The 13,514-nt window shown below is 34.2% G+C and overlaps 1 protein-coding gene across 4 annotated transcripts; it reads right to left on the bottom strand.

Annotated features, from left to right (window-relative positions):
• Window positions 1-45: 45 nt before the first annotated feature.
• LOC132603057 (uncharacterized) lies at window positions 46-7,454 on the bottom strand. Of its 4 annotated transcripts, none has more exons than XR_009567978.1 (7): window positions 6,794-7,358; window positions 5,934-6,005; window positions 4,549-4,582; window positions 2,486-4,244; window positions 1,679-1,769; window positions 479-671; window positions 46-398 (listed from the first exon to the last, which is right to left on the bottom strand). XR_009567978.1 is itself a non-coding variant. In XM_060315934.1 (7 exons), exons 2-7 carry the CDS (start codon window positions 6,874-6,876, stop codon window positions 314-316), a joined length of 2,124 nt encoding a protein of 707 aa, XP_060171917.1. In that variant the 5' UTR covers window positions 6,877-6,887; window positions 7,380-7,453; the 3' UTR covers window positions 46-313. The 4 variants fall into 4 exon arrangements, 3 of the variants coding, with proteins under 3 accessions (XP_060171917.1, XP_060171928.1, XP_060171912.1); XM_060315934.1 differs by lacking the exon at window positions 479-671 and adding an exon at window positions 7,380-7,453 and having other exon boundaries at window positions 6,794-6,887; XM_060315945.1 differs by lacking the exons at window positions 479-671; window positions 5,934-6,005 and adding an exon at window positions 7,380-7,454 and having other exon boundaries at window positions 6,794-6,887.
• Window positions 7,455-13,514: the final 6,060 nt, after the last annotated feature.

Below are 13,514 nucleotides of genomic sequence, written 5' to 3' on the forward strand. Positions count from 1 at the left end.
CTTTAGACAAATAACCAAGAGGCAAATCTAGAATTCTAGATCCAGTGAGTTCAGAATGAATGTGATCTTACTATATGCATGCATTTTATTCCTTTTTTTTTTTTTTTGGGATAGTTCGAGTCAGAAACAATAAGTTCGGCTGAATTAAATAAAATGCCGATATATCGTATGTATTACCAGAAAATCATTCCCTGGTTTATCCAAAAAGAATGTTAACAAATAATAGAATAAATGGAGCAGCAACTAAAACTAACACATGTATGGGCTTAAAAAGAAAAGAAAAACTACGCTCTCTACTCTTCTGGCCAAAATTTCACAATCTTCCGTAAGCCAACATTAACACCATGTTCATCAGACTGTATCTCCTATACGAATCAATAGTATGTCTTTTCCGATGCCTGTGAGACCAAAAAAAAAAATTTGTGAAAAAACAAATACAAACATGCCCTCACTCGATTAAGTTTCAAACTATACTTACATGTAAGCATATCATCCACATGAAATGAATCTCCTTCCAACGACAATGATATCATGGTCCCCGCTAGATATCATCCCCGACTAAATGTAGCAAGACTTCTATGTAAGTAAGAGTTTGAGCTATGCTCCAATCAATGACTCAAGGCGTCAGAACCTACTTCAAGCCCAACAACTCCTTCAGTTGTTCTTTACCACTGCATGTAGAATCCGCCAGACAACTCTGGATTAGTAACAATAACAAGTACATACCATAACACAGAAATGAGAAATCTAACACAGAAATCTAATAAGGTGATTTGAGTTACTCTTTTTAGTTCATAATCAAGAATTCCAGGATGAAGAAAACACATTCCTTCCCTTTTACTAAACCACAGGCAGACGGGAGTAGTTTACTTAGACAAATTGAGTGAGCTCGCCTTCTTAAATATAAATACTTAGTCCTCGCTCACATTGGCTATTAAATTCGCAAGAGAGGGAGTTTACACAATATTATGTTACAACTTGCTAATACCAAAAAATAGAGTGGTCTCTATTTAGTGCTGCTAATGGAGACTGAAAGAACTAGTTAAAGCAGGCATAGAGGCAGAGTTATTTTTCCTGTCAAAACTAAAGATGATTCTCAATCATTTCTCTTAAGATCAATTCAGAACGTTAATATTGATAAACCTATATCGTACAATCATTTTATTTCCATTTGTTATCCTCCGTCCTTTATCAATAACACTGACGTTTCCCTAAACACTTGAGTCCCTTTACCAAATAACTTGAACTTACCCAGTCATAACATCACGTTTATGCACCGAAATCAACAGGCCATATTTTGCGCTAATTGGTCATAATTCTGCATTTGGAAAACACTCTTTATTTCTTTTAGGATGAGTGGGTCATTTACAGTTCCTGGGAATAACTCTATAAGCTATTATTGACGGATATATATAAAGCAAAAAGAATCTATTAGAACAAAGCAGTTTCAGGTTCGGCCACAGGATTAGACTACAATAACTGTCTGGTCATTGGACCTGTCAAGTAGGCGATCTTTTTCTTTTGGATCATAAGTAAAAGATTAGTTTAGAAATAAGCTTCTCTGAGTCAAACAGCTTCCGTCCTCATGTTATTTTACCTTCCATGTCAAAATAAATAACACTAGATAATGTGTAGAGGTAATGTTAATTTATAAAGAGACCAGCAGACTCAGAAGTACCTGTTTGAAAATGAAGGAATTATCTCTTCAAGGACATGGACCATAATGGAGTTAGTGGTCTCATCACAAGAGCTTTGCCTGTCCTTGAGAACTGTAAGTGAATAAAAATAGCTAGTCAATCACAACAATTAAAAATACAAAATTTCAAAACTTACCAAGGATTGGAAAACAAGAAAACTGGTGAGAGGCACATATATTTGTAAAGGTTCATATTTCAACGACTATCAGAGGGATTTTGAATCATGTCAAGGTGATAGCGAAATTGCATTAAGTCTGACACTTCCCTGACAATCACTATCATAACTTCTATGTTTCTTTCTTTCTTTTTTCTTTTTTACAACTAGAGAAGACTTTTATTAATTAACAAATGTATCTGTACAAAACCACCGGGAACTAACCAGTACACACTTCACTAAGAAAAAACAAAAGCCTTTGATGTTTCTAGGACTCAATAATAACAAAGTACGACAACAACATACCCAGTGTAATCCCACAAGTGGGGTTTGAGGAGGTTGGGGTGTGCGCAGCCTTACCCCTACCTTGCGGAGGTAGAGAGGTTGTTTTTGATAGACCCTCGGCTAAAGTGATGCATATCAAAATCAAGTACGGAAAGGAAATACAGTAATTAAGAAGCCATGCTAAAAAATAAAGGAGAAAAGAATAGTAGCAACAAGCCAACAACGAATAATATGGTAACCAGAGCAAAGGAAACAGCAATAACAAAGTAACTTGGAGAAATTTACAAGCACTTTCCTTTTAGAGATTACGAAAGAAGCAGCATAAGAAAAGAGTTCAGTGTTCAAGCACCTTCAAAACTTTTGGGATCTGAAGTATTGCCTTGGAGATATGATACATCATCCTTAGATAACTGTAACCCATCCAACTGAGCAAACTTATTCAACATACAGCCGATAAGACTATAAGCAACCATACTTGTCTCATCAGAACCTTCCTGGATAAGAAGATACTGATTTCTACTCGAGTTTTGTCTGTGAAGTGATACGTTTTTTTCTTCTGAACAGTCTGCCAATGTAAATTTTGGTGGTCTGCATCCCACGTTCCCTACAGTTCCTTTTTCCTCAGAAAATCTATTTTGATCTCTAGTTGACGTAGATCTGCATGAATCCCTTCCTTCCTGTTGGCCTATGCTTCTTAACTGGTAATCTATACCACTCATACTATTTGCGTCTTCAGAATCCTTTGATTCTAAGAATGATGAGGAATTGTCAAACCAATTGGAATGAACCGAATCTATTTCATCAGTATACATTGACTCGAGTTTGACACTCGACTTGAGTTTTGGTGAAAGCGGAGAGGATAAACCATCATCTCGACTAGCAGTGGTTGGCGACTTGGAATTGCTTTGGTTTATCTCGCCGACACTTTCTGCTTGGCTGTATGAGACATTAGGATCAGACCTGCAATTTCGAGGAAGATCAGAAAGATCTGCATCTTCATCACCACCTTCATAATAACTTTCCTCTACATTCTCCATGTAAGCTATCGCAAAATCTTCACTGACAATACAATCAGTGAGTAAATCCCAAACAATTTGTTTTATCTGAGCACTAATAATCAGCACACATTCTACTTCTTCTTCTACCTCCTTGTTTGAGTAAGTTTTCCTAGATGCATGCCTAGATGTTTTGTTAACAATAGCTAGACTTTCTAGTAAACTTTCAGGGATAGACTGCATGTCGCTGCACTCGAGAAGATATTCAGTCAACAGTTTCTTCACTTTCACACGCAAACGACCACTTCCTTTGACAGCTTCATCATTAGAATCCAGCACAAGAGGCAAATTTCCCAGCTCTGCGAAACTAATTTTATTTTTATCATCTAGAATCCTAATTGCTTTTGCTATATCATTCTGCAATGCTTCTACATCTGATGAAAGTTTTTGGAAAACCATCTGAGAGGGACAATAATCAAGTTCTGGTTTTAACTTTAAGGCTGCTACGGACAAAGCCTTGGCCAGGGGTTCTGGTGGCTCATCCCCTTCTTCATAGTCTGATAACATTTTCAATGATTTTTTCCTGATTTGTTTAACTAAACTTTCAATCTTCCAACCTATTCTTGGAGGTTGTATGTTGGGGATGTAACCCGTGACATTGCTCAGATTCCTACGCATTTTACTCAAAATTAGAAGAGGCAGCTCCTCAAGTCTATCTAGTACATAAATAGCAGAACTGCGAAAGGATTCTGAGGTAGAACAAGAAGCCCCATGATTAACACGAAAGTATTGAGGATCTTTGAGGAGTTGAGAAATTTGTTTAATTCGACTTTGACTGGAATCATCATTCTTATGGAGAATTTTGGGAAGAAATTGCTTGATTATCCTTTTCATTTGCCAATTGGTTTTCTCAATAGTAATTGAGCCACCAGTTACAGTCTCTGCAATACAGCATAACCCCTTGTTGTTCATCTTATCAAGCATGGAATAAATGCATCTCAAATTCTCAGCTGAACTAGAGAGCAATGTGGCTGGCGCACCATGATATGTCCTTTCATCCGTATACACTCCAAATGCCTTTGCAACAGAAGTTCTAATGTTCTCATAATGTAACTGTAATTAAGACACAAAGAAAATATATCAGCAAAAAGAAAATATATCAGCTTAGTGGGTGAAAACACTTTGGGATTGAGTTTTACAACAACAGATAATGTTCAATACAAACAAAGAAACAGGTTTTCCTGAAGGTTTCCCTGAAATAGGGAGTGTGTGATACTAACTCTTTTGATTTAAAAGTTACATGTTAGCAGTATCATTTGGATTATTTTTTTTCCAAAAAAGAGATATAGTCGGAAATGTTTTATCAACTTTGAATTGAAACATGTCATACATCAGAAGCATTAAAAAGAACACTTACATCATCTTCTCTAAGCAATGATTCAGGTAAACTCCTGCAGATACAGACAAAAGAGTAGAGGTTTAGTTTGAAGTGCAAACATTATTTGCAAACAACATGCAATCTATGCTAACACAACATGAAACCAGATAACAATATGCATAAACAAGTTATCAGATATAAGAGCAACCCATGTACTAAGCTACTGTACACTTTTAATCAGTATGTAGAAAGAGTATCGGAAAACAACTTTCGTCAAGAAAGCACAATGCTATAAAAGAGCCAAGTCAAGGAGATAAATATGTTGCTTCATCTTCAATTATAAAAAAAATTGCCTGAAAAACATGTCGCAACGTAAATCACATATAAGATCTGCAGTTTTTGCATGGGAAGTTACTAAGGAAGTGCATTTTACTGGTGATAGTCTGTGAAGTATTATGCTTAGTAACTGTGGTGCTCTTCACGGAGGGGATGAAGACAGTAACTATCTGCTATTGCATTTTCCCTGAGCATCAGCATGCTTGCCTTGTGTTTATGCTGGCAGGGTGAGAGTCCAATGGATATGCCCTAATCAGTCAAGAAGTTGCTAATGGCTGCTAAAATGCACTTCAGAGGAAAATATAGATGAATATGGGATCCTTGTTCGGCAACGGAATAATCAGCATTCAGAGAAATTGAAACGAAACTCACTTCACTTCTATCAAAACCTGATCTCGCGTTCGTCTTTTATGTGAAATAAGAAGTGATTATTAAATTCTGACATTTGTGTATTTTTGCACAATTTATCCTTGGCATTGGATTTTCTGTAATTTCCTTTTGTCCTTGGACTTGCTAAGGTGTCACGTTTTGATACACTACTAGCCTAAGAAAAATATAGTCCACATTTGTAGAAAGCTGAAAATAAGGACCACAAACACATGTTATCGTTCAGCTTATTTCCAAATATCAAGATTCAGTATTCCATGAGCTACATAAACCATCATTGAAGTATGATTCATTACATTATCGTCTGCAAACCAATCGATGGAAGAATCTCAACATTCAGTAGATGTAAAACAGAACTTTTAGATCTTTAATACGAGTTCTCTAACTTTGTCAAAGCTAACAAAAGAAGGAAATGCCAAAGGGATAGTCCAAAAACAATAATGAAATTGACAGACATCGCATTCCAGTACCCACCCTTGCAGTCAAATGAAACAATCAATTTTGCAAATATTCAACATTACAAAAGCAGTGCAACCGCTAAAAGCCTAAAATGCCTTTTCTAGCGAGATATATTTTTACTAACCAGGACAACACGTATACAAGAGGCCAAAAGAAGAGTTTTTTTATAAAAATTATACAGTAGTTACCAGGTTCAAAAAAAAAAATATACAGAAAAGTTAAAGGAGAAAGAAAGTTCTCACATATCACTGGGCGGTTTGAGTCTTTCCATCTTTTTTTGCTCTCTTTCGGATAAGTGCAAGTCCATTAACCACCTGCAAAATTAATTCCGTATGCCTAAAATAACCCTCAATGATGATTATTCCCACAAACACTTTGTCATGCATTACATATACAAAGAAAATTGCGCCCTCTATCCAATTTTATATGACACTCTACCTACTTCAGAACATCCTAAAATGTTTGACAATATTCTCTCTCTACGTAATCTAAACAAATTTACCAAAACTAAAATTCATTAAATTCTTCTTCTCTTTTTTGGCCAAGTAAATTTTATTCAGTGTGAACACTGCACAAAGGTTTGTGCACGTATTTACAGAAATAATACATATTTTATATTTTGATGTTTTGTCTATCAAACTAACACTCTCACTTTAATATTTTCTCCACTACCACTAATATAATATGCAAGTCAATTTCATCTCAAACCGGTTAGGACTTCGGTATAGTAGTAAGAGCGCAACCCACATGTGTGGGTTATCACGTCAACGTTCGGACCCTATCACAAACAAAAACATGGTATTTAAGTGGAGAAGGGTAGAGGGGTCTAACTACTGTCCCTCAGGGATTTCTCGGTTATTACAAAAAGTCAATTTCATCTCTAACTCAATATCCAATCAAACACTATAAAAACAAAAAAACAAATCATAAAACCTGTCAAACACAATCATATAAAATGAGACCGAGGGGGTATTAAACAAAGAAAGGTAAAATCAAATTGGAAAAGATCATCAATGTAATGCTAACACTAATGATGAAAATTCAACTGAAGCATACTTCGAATGAAGAGTTAAACTGATGTTCACGAAAAGAAAAGGCTTACCTTCTCTTGAGCCTAAGTTCTTTTTCTTGCTGCTTCAATTGAGATACTAATACTTTACAATCCTCCGTGTAATATGCCTCCATATTATCCTATTCTTTCAGAACACAAAAAATGGTTTTAGGGTTTAATCCGATTCTTCAACTCCATGTGAAACTGAACGACTTAGAGCCTGTTTGGATGGGCTTATAAGCATAAGTCCTGGCTTAAAAATAAGTGCATAAAAGCACTTTTCTATATTTACCCGAACACTACAAAAAGTGCTTAAAAGCACCTAAAATAAGTCAATCCAAACAGGCTCTTAAAAAAAGGCTATGTTTAGTCATTTAGATTTTCAGGAAACTTATCCCAACTAATTAATGTAGGCCTCCATATTATACTAATTTTTAAGAACGCAAAAAATAAATTGCAACCTTTAATTCAATTTTTCAACTAAATCCAAATTAGGATATAATCACAACTTCGAGGGATTATCACACAAAAGCATATTAATTTGTAAACATCATAAGGAACTATAATAGAGTATCATATTTGAAGATTTGTCAAACACAACAATATAATCCAAAATTCACTAAAATTTGTGTTTTACCTTTAAAAATAATAAATAAAAAGAGAGAGATGAAGAGGAGGCAACAACGGCGGGGAAGGACTATCAAGTATGAGAGAGTGGGTTAAGTTCGAATTTGGGTCTATTTATTTTGCTGTTTATCCAGCCCGCTACAAGTGATTTGACCTTGGCCCAACATCCTCCCAAGGTTCCTAACTAAGGGATCATTTGCACTTTTGTCCTTATCTGGTCTTTATCCTTCACCAAAAAAAAAAAAAAGGGAAAAATTTCACTTATAAACAATTTATGGGTCAAAATTACATATTCATAGCCCATATTTTAAATTACAAAACGTATAGCCCAACATTTCATGACCAACTCGAATATTCACCTTTATACAATAATATACAACTTTATACACCTATTGTAGATAATGTATACACCTTGTATAAAAGTGTACAATAATGTATAAGACTAGTATAAAATATTATACAACAATATATAACTTTATACATCTACTGTAAACAATGTATAAACTTTGTATAAAAGTGTATAATAATGTATAAGACTAGTAAAAAATTGAAGAGGACAAAAATGGCTATGGCGGGTAATTAAAAAAAGATGGGCTAAAACGGGTAAATATTTTGCCATAATTGGCATACAGTGTAAAATTCCCAAAAAAAAAATAATCTAAAAACATAATTTTATATTTTTGTATCATAATATCCCACAAGTTGTGCCCTGACATGACTTCAGTTTCTAAGGAACTTAAGCCCCATTAGGCCTATGTTTGGTTGCTAAAGGGGAAAATTACAAAACCATCCCATTTTTAAAATTGAAGTCCAACCTATTATGAGGGAAAACGTGCAATTTTATGATGTTATTGAGTCATTTGCACTTTTGCTCTATTTTGTACTGGTCTTTAATTTTTTGTTCTCATAACAAACAATTTTTTTTGCGGGCATAAGTTTATATTTTTGCATCATAGTATCTCATAAGTTTGATTTTAATGGGGCAAAAATTAAATGCCAGCTCATTTGAACGGTAAAAAATTAAAGACCAACACATTTGAAGGATAAACCGTGCAATTCCTTCAAGAATTAATCTAACTAAGCATTCATCCAACAGTTAAAATTAAACATAGTCAGCGGATATATGAATATATGTATAATTCATTTATATTTATAGTTAATTATGTATCGTTAGTATACATATATGTCGGCTCAAAAAAATAATCCAGCAAGATATATGTGTATTATCAGATTCCTTTAAACACAAAACTGAATAAAATTCACGCTTTAATTACACACAAAGTTCCACTTTTGAATAATTAATAATTACATTAGAAAAAAAAAGATCTTAATGTCAAGTAAAATCAACTAAAGAGGAGAAAAAGGAAATAAAGGGTACTTACAACTCGATTATGAAAAGGAGCTCGCTGCAAAAACAAACGGAGAAGAGTAAGTTTGCGCAGAAGGGGGAGGATGAAATTGCACGGTTTCCCTTCAAATGAGCTGGTCTTTAATTATTGCCCTATAAATTCAAACTTATGCCTAACGGGGCATAAGTTTTTTAAGGATGAGACAAAACTTGTGGAATATTATAATGAAAGATATAAACTAATATCTGCGAAAAAATGATTTGTTATGAGGGACAAAAATTAAATACCAACACAAAATAGGGCCCAAAAGTGCAAATGACCCAAGGTGGAGTGCCGTTAACTGGGCCGGAGAAGAAACTCTGGTTTAGGAGAAGTTGGGCCTGTCATCATCTGATCTTCATTTTTTTGCGCGAATTGGCCTTCGTATGGACTGGTATTTAATTTTTGCTCCTCAAATCGCTGGTCTTTAATATTTTTCCCTACTTCTCATTTAATGAAAATTTGTGGTTCAAAATACTCTTATTCGCTAGTCTATGAAATTAGTGATTCTGGGTCCGAACTCCGGCAGGGTAATAAAAAATCCTTTCACAAGCAAGATTTTCATAAAAACTATACTTATTCAGGGTTAAGTTGTCATAATGCATAATTTCTTTAGTATCCTACAGAAGTATGTCGGACAAGGCATAATTTCTATATAATTACAAAGAAACAGTGCCCTTAGTTCTGTAGGATAACTTAATTTCTACCTAACTATGCAGGATAAGGCAGAATTTCTATGTAATTGCATCTAATGTAGTTACATAGAAACTATGTCATGTGTCATAGTTCTGTAGGATAACTTAATTTCTACATAACTATGCCGGACAAGACATACTTTATATAGAAATTAATAATGTATAAGACTAGTAAAAAATTGAAGAGGACAAAATGGCTATGGCGGGTAATTAAAAAAAGATGGGCTAAAACGGGTAAATATTTTACCATAATTGGCATGCAGTGTAAAATTCCCAAAAAAAATAAAATCTAAGGACATAGTTTTATATTTTTGTACCATAATATCCCACAAGTTGTGCCCTGACATAACTTCAGTTTTTAAGGAACTTAATCCCCATTAGGCATGCGTTTGGTTGCTAAAGGGGAAAATTACAAAGCCATCCCATTTTAACGGTAAAATTGAAGTCCAACCTATTATGAGGGAAAACGTGCAATTTTATGTTGTTATTGGGTCATTTGCACTTTTGCTCTATTTTGTACTGGTCTTTAATTTTTTGTTGTCATAACAAACAATTTTTTTTGCGGGGCATAAGTTTATATTTTTGCATCATAATATCTCATAAGTTATGCTCGGCGCCTTGAAAGAACATATGTCCCGAGGCATAAGTTCGATTTTGAAGAGACAAAAATTAAATACTAGCTCATTTGAACGAAAAATAAATAAATAAAGACCAGCACATTTGAAGGACAAACCGTGCAATTTCTTCAAGAATTAATCTAACTAGGCATTCATCCAACAGTTAAAATTAAACATAGTCGGCGGATATATGAATATATGTATAATTCATTTATATTTATAGTTAATTATGTATCATTAGTATACATATATGTCGGCTCGAAAATATAATCCAGCAAGATATATGTGTATTATCATATTCCTTTAAACACAAAACTGAATAAAATTCACGCCTTAATTACACACAAAGTTCCACTTTTGAATAATTAATAATTATATTAGAAAAAAAATGATCTTAGTGTCAAGTAAAATCAACTAAAGAGGAGAAAAAAGAAATAAAGGGTACTTACAACTCGATTATGAAAAGGAGCTCGCCGCAAAAACAAACGGAGAAGAGTAAGCTCGCTGAGAAGGGGAGGACGAAATTGCACGGTTTCCCTTCAAATGAGCTGGTCTTTAATTTTTGCCCTATAAAATCAAACTTATGCCTAACAGGGCATAAATTTTTTAAGGATGAGACAAAACTTGTGAGATATTATAATGAAAGAGTATAAACTTATATCTGCGAAAAAATGATTTGTTATGAGGGACAAAAATTAAATACCAACACAAAATAGGGCCCAAAAGTGCAAATGACCCAAGGTGGAGTGTCGTTAACTGGGCCGGAGAAGAAACTCTGGTGTAGGAGAAGTTGGGCCTGTCATCATTTGAACTTCATTTTTTTGCGCGAATTGGCCTTCGTATGGACTGGTATTTAATTTTTGCTCCTCAAATCACTGGTCTTTAATATTTTCGCCTACTTTTCATTTAATGAAAATTTGTGGTTCAAAGTACTCTTATTCGTTAGTCTATGAAATTAGTGATTCTGGGTCCGAACTCCAGCAGGGGTAAAAAAAATCCTTTCACAAGCAAGATTTTCATAAAAACTATACTTATTCGGGGTTAAGTTGTCATAATGCATAGTTTCTGTAGTATTTTACAGAAGTATGTCGGGCAAGGCATAATTTCTATATAATTACAAAGAAACTGTGCCCATAGTTCTGTAGGATAACTTAATTTGTACCTAACTATGCAGGATAAGGCAGAATTTCTATGTAATTGCATCTAATGTAGTTACATCGAAACTATGTCATGTATCATAGTTCTATAGGATAACTTAATTTCTACATAACTATGCCGGACAAAGCATACTTTATATAGAAACTATGCAGTAAGGCATAACTTTACCTCGAATATATATAGGCATAGTTTCTATGAAAACCTTGCCTTGCAGTTCTTTTTTTTCACTCTGCTACGGTTCGAATCCAAAATCTCAAGGATATTTTCGACCACTTGTTCATTACTTAAAGTGGCTACTTAAAGTGGCGAAGGGAAAAAAATAATACAATTAAAGACCACCCAAGATGGAGCAATCGTGTAATTGTCCTCTGAACTTTGGATCTAAATGTTGAGCCCAGTCCATTTTTCCAAAAAAGAATGGCGGTGAACTGCACAAATAACAGCTTTTAGGACCACTATTGATAACACGGGCAAAATTTATAAAGTAATTAAAGTTTAGCACGGCGGATCTGAAGTTTCAAACTTGAGAAAATGAAGTTCATAGTCCACTCGAATTTTAAACTACACGGGACATTATTTCTAGAAATTGGAACTCAGAAAACACGGGACTCTCATGAATTGTGGTTATAATTTAAATACTTTACAAACCCTGAATATCTCTTAAACAGCATTTCGAATGTTTTCCATAAAAATATTATTTTTTAATTCAAAATAGGTTCCTTCATACCAAATAGACAAATGTTAAAATTAGACATATATATAAAGAAATCATAAGCTGGGTAAATTATACTAGTTTCAACATGAGAAGCCCTTCAATTATACTATATTAATCTTAATCTGTGAAACTCTGTTACTATTTAATATTGTACCGTGCCTTTTTTTTTTTTTTTGGGTAATTCAATTTCATCTAAAGAGCCATTATCATAAGCCGAGGTAAATATAATATGGAATATTGTCTTAATGCATATGCAGCCCCCTAAACTTGCCTCTTTTTTTCATTTTGGCACCTCAACTAAGTGTTGTTCCCATTGAACCCCTGAACTTGGCCTCAAGTGTGTCAATCAAACGCAATCCAACTTACATAACATATATGGTGAGTTTCATTTTCTTCAGCCTTGCGCGTGAACGTCAATCGCATCCTGCGTGGAAAATTCAACCAATTAAACCCCCCCCCCCCCCCCCCCCACGCATTTTAATTATACACATCATTAAAATATGTGTATAACGACCTTTTTTCAAGAAACAAGCAATCCGGCCAACCAGGAATTGAAGACCAGCCTTCTGAGATTGATTTTGAAGTTTTTTTGGGATTCTGGAATAACATAATAGGATCTGGATGGTTAATATTTTTGGCTTCTTATTTTCAGTTTTCACTTTTCAGTTTTAGTTTCCAATTTTGATTTCTTATTCCAGTTTTGTTATTTGATTGGTTTAAGTGGTGCTTCTTCACTTATATAACATAGTAGCACACTTCTTTCTATCTGATGTGTATAATTAAAATGCGTGGGGGGTTTTAATTGGTTGAATTTTCCACGCAGGATGCAATTGACTTTCACGCGCAAGGCTAAAGAAAATGAAACTCACCATATATGTTAATATGTAAGTTGGATTGTGTTTGATAGACACAATTGAGGCTAAGTTCAGGGGCTCAATAGGAACAACACTTAGTCGAAGTGCCAAAATGAAAAAAAAAAAGACAAGTTTAGTGGGCTGCATATGCATTAAGCCTTTTATATTTGTAATCTAAAATGCCTGAAACAAAGGATGCTCCTTCTATCGCGTATGCTCGTCGACTTTAAGTAGGCGTTTGGCCATAGAATCCAAAAACAAATTCACTTTTTTTGGAATTTTTGAAGTTTGGAGTTGGAGTTGTGTTTGGCCATAGTATTTGAAAATAATATTTTGTTGTTGAAATGTACTTTTTTCAACAAGGTTTGGTTGTGAAAAACAAGTTTTGGTTGTTTTTCAAATTCCAAATACAACTTCAAGTTGTATTTGAAATTTTCATGGCCAAACACTGATTTTTAAAAAAAGTGAAAAAATACTTCGGAAAAAAGTGAATAATTCTTATGGCCAAACGGGTCTTAAAAAAGTTCTTACCTTCACTAGTGAAATGTTTACCAAATTTAAATTTAAAATCCATTTAAAGTATAAATTAAGTATCTTTTGATGAACTTGTTCTAAAGTCTATCATTACTTATTACCAAAGCACACTCCTCTTCTACCTTCCACGGCCATAAAAAAATACTTTTTTAAAAACAGAACTAGAGGATGATTTAGAATAGAG

This window comes from Lycium barbarum, chromosome 1 (genome assembly GCF_019175385.1).
Source record: "Lycium barbarum isolate Lr01 chromosome 1, ASM1917538v2, whole genome shotgun sequence".
In the NCBI taxonomy this organism is placed as follows: Eukaryota; Viridiplantae; Streptophyta; class Magnoliopsida; order Solanales; family Solanaceae; genus Lycium; species Lycium barbarum.

What these genes read in the sequence shown, in the direction of transcription:
- LOC132603057 (XM_060315934.1), bottom strand. Translation starts at nt 6,876, where the DNA reads ATGGAGGCATATTACACGGAGGATTGTAAAGTATTAGTATCTCAATTG. An exon ending in CTCAAACCGCCCAGTGATAT is followed by an intron (nt 4,583 to 5,933) that starts GTGAGAACTTTC and finishes CTGTATCTGCAG; the next exon opens with GAGTTTACCTGAATCATTGC. An exon ending in CATTGCTTAGAGAAGATGAT is followed by an intron (nt 4,245 to 4,548) that starts GTAAGTGTTCTT and finishes TCTTAATTACAG; the next exon opens with TTACATTATGAGAACATTAG.